This window comes from Oncorhynchus kisutch, linkage group LG17, assembly GCF_002021735.2.
Source record: "Oncorhynchus kisutch isolate 150728-3 linkage group LG17, Okis_V2, whole genome shotgun sequence".
In the NCBI taxonomy this organism is placed as follows: Eukaryota; Metazoa; Chordata; class Actinopteri; order Salmoniformes; family Salmonidae; genus Oncorhynchus; species Oncorhynchus kisutch.
Genome location: NC_034190.2, coordinates 33,458,043 through 33,467,709, shown reverse-complemented (window position 1 = coordinate 33,467,709; position 9,667 = coordinate 33,458,043). Strand labels below are relative to the sequence as shown.

General features: G+C 43.6%; 1 protein-coding gene across 2 annotated transcripts; it reads left to right on the top strand.

The window, feature by feature from the left end:
• The first annotated feature begins 1,505 nt into the window (after window positions 1-1,505).
• Window positions 1,506-5,034, top strand: LOC109907518 (E3 ubiquitin-protein ligase RING2-A-like). Of its 2 annotated transcripts, none has more exons than XM_031793611.1 (7): window positions 1,506-1,774; window positions 2,382-2,481; window positions 2,721-2,881; window positions 3,055-3,270; window positions 3,478-3,801; window positions 3,947-4,181; window positions 4,397-5,008. In XM_031793611.1, the coding sequence occupies exons 2-7, from the start codon at window positions 2,404-2,406 to the stop codon at window positions 4,547-4,549; spliced, it is 1,167 nt and encodes a 388-aa protein (XP_031649471.1). In that variant the 5' UTR covers window positions 1,506-1,774; window positions 2,382-2,403; the 3' UTR covers window positions 4,550-5,008. The 2 variants fall into 2 exon arrangements, with proteins under 2 accessions (XP_031649471.1, XP_020361103.1); XM_020505514.2 differs by lacking the exon at window positions 1,506-1,774 and adding an exon at window positions 1,823-1,929 and having other exon boundaries at window positions 4,397-5,034.
• Window positions 5,035-9,667: the final 4,633 nt, after the last annotated feature.

Here is a 9,667-nt window from a genome sequence, read left to right as displayed (position 1 = left end):
GTAAAACGAGTCCTATATCGACATAACCTGGAAGGCCGCTCAGCAAGGAAGAAGCCACTGCTCTAAAACCACCATACAAAAGTCAGACTACAGATTGCAACTGCACATGGGGGGGACGAAGATCGTACTTTTTGGAGAAATGTCCTCTGGTCTGATGAACTGGTGCACTTCACAAAATAGATGGCATCATGAGGGAGGAAAATTATGTGGAAATATTGAAGCAACATCTCAAGACATCAGTCAGGAAGTTAAAGCTCGGTTGCAAATGGGTCTTCCAAATGGACAATGACCCCAAGCGTACTTCCAAAGTTGTGGCAAAATGGCTTAAGGACAACAAAGTCAAGGTATTGGATTGGCCATCACAAAGCCCTGACATCAATCCTATAGAACATTTGTGGACAGAACTGAAAAAGAGTGTGCGAGCAAGGAGGCCTACAAACCTGACTCAGTTACACCAGCTTTGTCAGGAGGAATGGCCCAAAAATCACCCAACTTATTGTGGGAAGCTTGTGGAAGGCTACCCAAAACGATTGACCCAAGTTAAACAATTTAAAGGCAATGCTACCAAATACTAATTGAATGCATGTAAACTTCTGACCCACTGGGAATGTGATGAAAGAAATCAAAGCTGAAATAAATCATTCTTTCTACTATTATTCTGACATTTCACATACTTAAAATAAAGTGGTGATCTAGGATTAAATGTCAGAAATTGAGTTTAAATCTATTTGGCTAAGGTGTATGTAAACTTCTGACTTTAACTGTATGTAACCATACCAAACGTAACATATCATACTATTTTGAGCATCTCGGATATACATTTACTATGTTACGTCTAGTCTATGAGACCAGGCTTACTGGAGAGTTGATCTACAGTATCTACAGCTATTCATTTGGTCTCCCATCCTGGGTTTTAACCAAGTCCTGCTGAGATTTTATATTTGTCACCGGACTAACAATGTACTATCATAAGAATGATTATTGAGAGATCTCTTAATAACCAAATATATTCACTGTTTCTATGGAAATAATTCCAAAGGGTAGGTTTAACAGAGCAACTAAAATGTAACCATACGTTATAAGTCATATAGCATCTATACTATTTAGGCCTATATAGCATTTGCAAAGTCATCAGCAGCTATTGTTTCAATTCAACCCAGAGTTCAACTACAAATAGACAATACATATAGGCCTAGGGTTTTAAGCTTTCCAATCTCCCCTTCCTTTCTCTCCTCCTCTTTCCCCCTATGATTTCTCTCTCTCTCCCCCCAAACGTTGTGGGTTTCAATATGTTCAAGTGCACTTGATCGGCATTGGACAGACACACTTTAAAAGTGTATAAATGTTTCTTAGAAATATAGTGCTGATACGGTATTTGCAATTTACCTCAATACAAGAGAACAGGCTCCCTAGGAAAGTTTTTGTTGTTTGCGTGCAATACCCCAAATAGCCACCAGGGGTAGCTAACAAACGGAGCTATTTTGCAAGGGAAATCAAGTTGCTTCCACACATCCGGCGAAAAAAAAAGAGAACGATGGCTACAGAGGGTTTCCAAACCTGTCGTCTTTGAATAATTATTGTCATTCTGGATGAAAAATAGCGATAGTATCACCCCCTCCCCCAACATACATCGTGATGGAAAAGATTCCCGTCACATGGTGGTCATAGTGGCACGAGCTTGAAACTGTTTCGTTACAATCCGGTGTTCGTAGCAAGCTAGCTAGTTGTTCTGCGTGGGCTTGCGTCACCGGGCAGCTGTCCGTCAAATTCCTTGGTAAGTAGCCACTAGCTATGCTAGCTAGACCCCATAACTAGCTAGACTGCAAGTCACTTTTTTGTTTCTACCGAAGCAAGCTAGCTACACATGGATAGATAGCATGATGATCGTGTGACATTAAGATTCTACCGAAGTCTGACAGTTTGCTCGATGTATGTAATTGTGACAAGATAAGTTATTTACCAAAGTAGCTACGATACAACAAAGGAGGACGTAATGCACGCAACCTCGCTCAATGTGCATGAAATGTCAAAGGAGGAGGGTGCAATGAGATGTAGTTAGGCTCGCTAACTGCATTGCCTTAGACATTTTACTGTTTTTAGAACAACAAACGTTAGCTAGCGAAACCCAATTCTCGCAACAACAAAAAATCACTTTTTTTTTTTTTACGGAATAATTATTTGGGTACACAGGCTATCTGACTTAAGTCTCATTCATCACTTGTTTTGACAGCTGTCAAACTGGGTTGCTCAGTTACAAACTGTCAAAGTGATGTAACGCAATCTAACCTTTACACAGCTCATCTCTCATAAGACTATGTAGGCCTAATTACCTAAAACGACATATAATGTGTGTAACATATATCTTAAACATGTTTCCATAGGGAGGGGTCTATAAAACACAAAATGGCGACTCCAGTCAACATCCAAAACCCCAGTAAGACGTGGGAGCTGAGCTTGTATGAACTGCACAGGAGCCCACAGGTAATGACAGCCACGTTCCACCTAGGAATAATTACAAATGCATCCCGGTGAAAAGTGATTTAATTGTATTGCATTCCCAGAAACAGAAGTGCTTTTTATAGTTTCTCATAACAAAAATCTGTGTAGGGAACTGTGACCATGGTCAATCAGTTTAACGCTGACCCATGAAGAACATGGATGGGCCATCATAGACTTATATGTGCCTGTATTGTCTGACACATTCCCCTCCCTGCCTGTAGGAGGCGATCATGGACGGCACAGAGATAGCGGTGTCCCCCCGGAGCCTCCACAGTGAGCTGATGTGCCCCATCTGTCTGGACATGTTGAAGAACACAATGACCACCAAGGAGTGCCTGCACCGCTTCTGCTCCGACTGCATCGTCACTGCACTCCGATCAGGGTGAGGGACACACACAACTGTGTGACTATTTGAGGATGACTATATTCTCACTACTCCGGACTGTGCCCTCGTATAAATCTGAGGAGAACCTCCATACTAAAGATTGTTCCATTTCTGTGAAGATACTTTATAAAAGCGTATTTTTAACTCGCTCTCTGTCCTCTCCTCCTCAGGAACAAGGAATGCCCCACGTGCCGAAAGAAGCTTGTGTCGAGACGCTCGCTCCGCCGCGACTCCAACTTTGACGCCCTCATCTCCAAGATCTACCCCAGCCGCGACGAGTACGAGGCCCACCAGGACCGGGTGCTGGAGAGACTCAACCGGCTGCACAACAAGCAGGCCCTCAGCTCCAGCATTGAGGAGGGGCTGCGCATGCAGGCTCTGCACAGGTAGGAGATGAGGGAGGATTGGGGTAGGGTTTATAGGTTTCCCAGAAATCCCAGTTGAAAGATTCTTGGAATTAGCAGAGAGTTGTCAGACTTAGTATGTAGACAAACAAACAACACTGACTGCACAAGTCAGGGAAAGTTCATACTTTATTGAGGATTCGAAGTTTAAAATGGACTCTCTCGCTCTGCTCACCCTTGACGCCCCAGAGCCCAGCGAGTGCGCAAACCGGCGCAGGAGAGCGACAACACCACCTTCAGCGGCGGCGAGGACAACGGGGATGCACGGTCACACCTCTCCCACGACTCTGCGCCTTCCCACGCGCCCCTCCCCCCGAGCCACACACCCTCTGAGGCCGGGCCCAGCCGGAACCCTAAGCGGCCCAGGGTGTCAGATGAGTCAGGCCCGGAGGTGGATGGGGGCAGCCCCACGGCCCCGCTCCGGCACCACAAAGAGGGCCCTGGCTCAGAGATAGAGCTGGTTTTCCGTCCGCACCCCCTGCTGGTCAACACACAGGACTACAGCCAGACCAGGTGAGGGCTGTGTGTGGAGGGGGGGCGGGGAGCTGTGAGGTGTTCTGTTATGACTTCTCAAATTATGGTAATTTCAATTCGGAATGTATTCCTGAAGGGTCTTTTTTAATAGTTTTGTTTTTGTCACTCCTCATTCCTGTCTCAGATATGTGAAGACCACAGCCAACGCGACAGTGGACCACCTGTCTAAGTACCTGGCTCTGCGTATCGCTCTGGAGGAGAGGCAAAGAGACAGCCAATCTGATGCAGCGATGGAGAAGGGGAAAGAGGGAGTGGAGGTGGGGGCTAAAGGAGAGAAATCAGCAGGAGGGGCCAGCCTGAAGAACGTCAGTGAGAAGCAATACACCATCTACATCACCACATCAGGGGGACAGTTCTCTGTGAGTACACAAGCTTATCCGTTCTCTTTTTTTTCAGGGTGGGAGCTATTATCAATGACTATTATCCGTTCTCATACCTCTGACACACGTCTCATTTTTTTCCTATCGCCTTGCTTTTAAACTCTTTTATCCTCATCGATTGCTTTATTTTTTCCTTCCTACCATTCCCTTTGACTTGTTCTTCTCCCTCACGTTTCTCTGTACCTCTTTCTCAGACTCTGAACGGCTCCCTGACTTTAGAGCTGGTGAATGAGAAGTACTGGAAGGTCAGAAAGCCTCTGGAGCTTTACTATGCCCCCACCAAGGACCAACCTCTTCAACCATCACAGCCACCGCAGCAGAAGTCCCCACAGCCCAAAGAGGGGTGAGGAGGACAGGAGTCCTCCCTCTTCAGCCGTTATCACACGCTGTCTCTGACAGATTTCTGTGTGTGGCGTGTAGCTGCTTCTAAGGTAGTCATTTGGAACATTCCATAGATTGAAGGTCTTCAACTTTGACCTCAGAATCTGAAGTTTTTCTGTTTTTATCTTCCGTAGCTTCTAATCAAACCTGAGTATGAAGTTGTTTTTGCAATACCTACACATTTTTTCCTTAATCGAATGGTTGACTTAAAATGCTGTCTGGACCGGTGTGCACACCGACAGGCAACACCTACGTAGTCCAGCCTTCCTTCAGACCACCAAGTGTTGCTTGACCTTGCATCAGGACTGCCAGATTTTGTTGATACATCATTTCAGATCAGTGTGAGGATTTTACACTACCGGTCAAAAGTTTTAGAATACCTACTCATTCAAGGGTTTTTATTTATTTTGACTCTTTTCTACATTGTAGAATAATAGTGAAGAGATCAAAACTATGAAATGACATGTGGAATCATGTAGTAACCACAAAAGTGATAAACAAATCAAAATACTGTATATTTTATAGTTGAGATTCTTCAAATAGCCACCCTTTGCCTTGACAGCTTTGCACTCATGGCATTCTCTCAACCAGCTTCATCTGGAATGTTTTTCAAACAGTCTTGAAGGAGTTCCTACATATGCTGAGCACTTGTTGGCTGCTTTTCCTTCACTCTGCGGTCCGACTCATCCCAAACCATCTCAATTTGGTTGAGGTCGGAAGATTGTGGAGGCCAGGTCATCTGATGCAGCACTCCATGACTCTCCTCTAAAATAGCCCTTACACAGCCTGGAGGTGTGTTGGGTCATTGTGCTGTTGAAAAGAAAATGATAGTCCCACTAAGTGCAAACCAGATGGGATGGCGTATCACTGCATAATTCTGTGGTAGCCATGCTGGTTAAGTGTGCCTTGAATTCTAAATAAATCACTAACAGTGTCACCAGAAAAGCACCCCCACAACATCACACCTCCTCCATGCTTCACGGTGGGAACCACAAATGTGGAGATCATATGTTCACCCACTCTGCATCTCACAAAGACACGGTGGTTGGAAACAAAAATCTCCAATTTGGACTCCAGACCAAAGGACAAAATTCCACCGGTCTAATGTCCATTGCTCGTGTTTCTTGGCCCAAGCAAGTCTCTTAATATTGGTATCCTTTAATAGTGGTTTATTTCAGCAAATCGACCATGAAGGCCTGATTCACACAGTCTTCTCTGAACAGTTGATGTTGAGATCGGTCTGTTACTTGAACTCTGTGAAGCATTTATTTGTGCTGCGATTTTTGAGGCTGGTAACTAATGAACGTATCCTCTGCAGCAGAGGTAACTCTTGGTCATTCATTCCTGTGGCGGTCCTCATGAGAGCCAGATTCATCATAGCGCTTGATGGTTGTTGCGACTGCATTTGAAGAAACAAAGTTCTTGAAATTTTCTGCATTGACAAACCTTTGTCTTAAAGTAATAATGGACTGTCGCTTTGCTGATTTTGAGTTGTTCTTGCCATAATATGGACTTAGGGCTATTTGGTAAAGTACCATCTTCTGTATACCACCCCTACCTTGACACAACACAACTAATTGGGTCAAACACATTAAGAAGGAAAATGTACTTTTAAGAAGGTACACCTGTTAATTGAAATGCATTCCAGGTGACTACCTCATGAAGCTGGTTGAGAGAATGCCAAGAGTGTGCAAAGCTGTCATCAAAGCAAACAGTGGCTATTTGAAGAATCTCAAATACAAATTATATTTGTTTAACACTTTTTTGTTTCCTACATGATCCATGTGTGTTTTGATGTCTTCACTATTATTCTACAAAGTAGAAAATAAAGAAAAACCCTTGAATGAGTAAGTGTTCTAAAACTTTTGACCGGTAGTGTACATTGGAAAATGTTGTAGAGATTAACCCCCTTTTCCCTTTTAGACAGACTTGGAATATAGGTCATATAGGATGGTTGAATTGAATATTATGCAAGAATATACTGCTATATAGCAGTAGATTGGGACTTTTCTATACTGAATTCAGCTTGCTTTGAAATTAGTTAATAATTGTAACTATTTATGTCATATTTAATTTCTTTAAGACGTCACTGATGCACTATGCCGCTTATTAAGGATATCAAGTAGCAACGGTTGGTGGAATTGAGCTAGTTAATGTGATTTATCCTAAGCTTGGACCCATAGGGTCCACAGGGCTTTTTCCTAATGCTAGCTTTCACTTCCTTTAAGTCTTACCTGATGCACTTTATACACTGAGTATACTAAACATTAGGAACACCCCCCCAAAGGGATGCTGGCCCATGTTGACTCCTAATGTTTCCATTCTTGAGACACACGGGAAACTGTTGAGCATTAGTTCTTGACCCAAACCGGTGCACCTACCATACCCCGTTCAAAGGTACTTAAATCTTTTGTCTTACCCGTACAATCCATGTCTCAAGGCTTAAAAATCCTTCTTTAACCTCCTCCCTGTCATCTACACTGAAGTGGATTTAACAAGTAACATCAATAAGGGATAATAACTTTCACCTGGATAGTCTCATGGAAAGAGGTGTTATTGTTTTGTATACTCAGTGTATGTTCTGCTGGCATATAATGGGTTTTCTTACCTCAGTTTTTCTATGATCTTTGTAAAATTAAGGCAATATATCCCACTTTGAACTGTTACTCAGCTTGTTTGTATTGCAATTCCTCTTGATCCATTCAGCACAATAAAAAAAAGGCCAGGGTTGCGTTGGTATGAAACTGGTGCTGTGGTGTTATATTTTACATACAGCGCATTTTGAAAGTATTCAGACCACTTGACTTTTCCCACATTTTTGTTGTTACAGCCTTATTCAAAAATGGATAGAGAGAAACTTACACTCATCAATTTACACAAAATACCCCAATGACAAAGTGAAAAGTTTTTTTGCTCATTTATACAAAATAAAAACATTCCTTATTTACAAAAGTATTCAGACCCTTTGCTATGAAACTCAAACCTGTTTCCTCGATTGGAAATGATTTGGAAAGGCACATGCCTGTCTATATAAGGTCCTACAGTTGACTGTGCATGACAGCAAAAACCAAGCCATGAGGTCAAAGGAATTGATCGTAGAGCTCTGAGACAGGATTGTGTCAAGGCACAGATCTGGGTAAGGGTACCAAAAAATGTCTGCAGCATGGAAGCTCCCCAAGAACGCAGTGGCCTCCATCATTCTTAAATTGAAGAAGTTTGGAACAACTAAGACTCTTCCTGGAGCTGGACACCCAGCTAAACTGAGTAATCAGGGGAGAAGGGCCTTGGTGAACCCCATGGTCACTCTTGACATATATCCAGATTTTCTGTAGAAATGGGAGAACCTTCCAGAAGGACAGCCATCTCTGCAGGAATCCACCAATCAGGCCTTTATGGTAAAGTGGCCAGATGGAAGAAATTCCTCAGTATAAGGCACGTGACAGCCCGCTTGGAGTTTGCCAAAATGCACCTAAAGGACTCCGACCATGAGAAACAAGATTCTCTGGTCTGAATGCCAAGCGCGACGCTCCCCATTCAACCTGACAGAGCTTGAGAGGATCTGCAGAAAAGAATGGGAGAAACTCCCCAAATACAGAAGTGCCAAGCTTATAGCATCATACCCAAGAAGACTTGAGGCTATTATCGCTGCCAAAGGTGCTTCAACAAAGTACTGAGTAAAGGGTCTGAAGAATTATCTAAATGTGATATTTCAAATCATATTGTATTTGTCACATGCGCCGACAACAAAATAATTCTGTAAAAAATAAGATAAAAGTCACAAATACTGAAAGCGCCGCAGTAAAATAACAATAGCAAGACTATATACAGGGGTTACCGGTACAGTTGATGTGTGCGGGCACCGGTTAGTCGAGGTAATATGTACATGTAGGCAGAGAGAAAGTGACTATGCATAGATAATAAACAGTAGCAGCAGTGTAAAAGGAGGGGGAAAATGCAAATAGTCTGGGTAGCCATTTGATAAGCTGTTCAGGAGTCTTATGGCTTGGGGGTAGAAGCTGTTAAGTCTTTTGGACAGCTCCGGTACTGCTTGCCGTGCGGTAGCAGAGAGAACAGTATGACTAGGGTGACTGGAGTCTGACAATTTTTAGAGCCTTCCTCTGACGCCGCCTGGTATAGAGGTCCTGGGTGGCAAGCGTGGCCCCAGTTATGCACTGGGCCATACGCACTACCCTCTGTAGTGCCTTGCGGTCAGAGGCCGAGCAGTTGCCATACCAGGCAGTGATGCAACCAGTCACGAAGCTCTCGATTGTGCAGCTGTATAACTTTGAGGATCCATGCCAAATCGTTTTTCTGAAGGGAATAGGCTTTGTATAGTGCCCTCTTCAAGACTGTCTTGGTGTGTTTGGACCATGAAAGTTTCTTAGTGATGTGAACACCAAGAAATTTGAAGCTCTCAACCTGCTCCACTACAGCCCCGTCGATGAGAATGGGGGCATGCTTGGTCTTCCTTTTCCTGAGTCCACAATCATCTCCTTTGTTTTGATCACATTGAGGGAGGGAGAGGTTGTACTGGCACCACTCAGCCAGGTCTGACCTCCCTATAGGCTGTCTCATAGTTCAATGATCAGGCCTACCACTGTTGTCATCAGCAAAGTTAATGGCGTTGGAGTTGTGCCTGGCCATGCAATCATGAGTGAACAGGGTGTACAGGAGACTGAGCACACACCCGAGGGGCCCCTGTGTTGAGGATCAGCGTGACAGATGTGTTGTTACCTACCCTTGCCACCTGAGGGCGGCATGTTCAGAAGTCCAGTTGCAGAGGGAGGTGTTTAGTCCCAGGGTCCTTTAGCTTAGTGATCTTTGTGGGCACTATGGTGTTTGAACGCTGAGCTGCAGTCAATGACTAGCTTTCTCAATCCTATTTTTGCTTCATCATTATGGGGTGTAGAGGGGCGAAAAACTATTTAATCCATTTTAGTATAAGGCTATCACATAACAAAATGCAGAATACACTAAGTGAATTCATACTGAACGAAAATATGAAACTGAGTTACAGTTCATATAAAAGTTAATTGAAATAAATGTATTAGGCCCTAATCTATGGATTTCACATGACTGGGCAG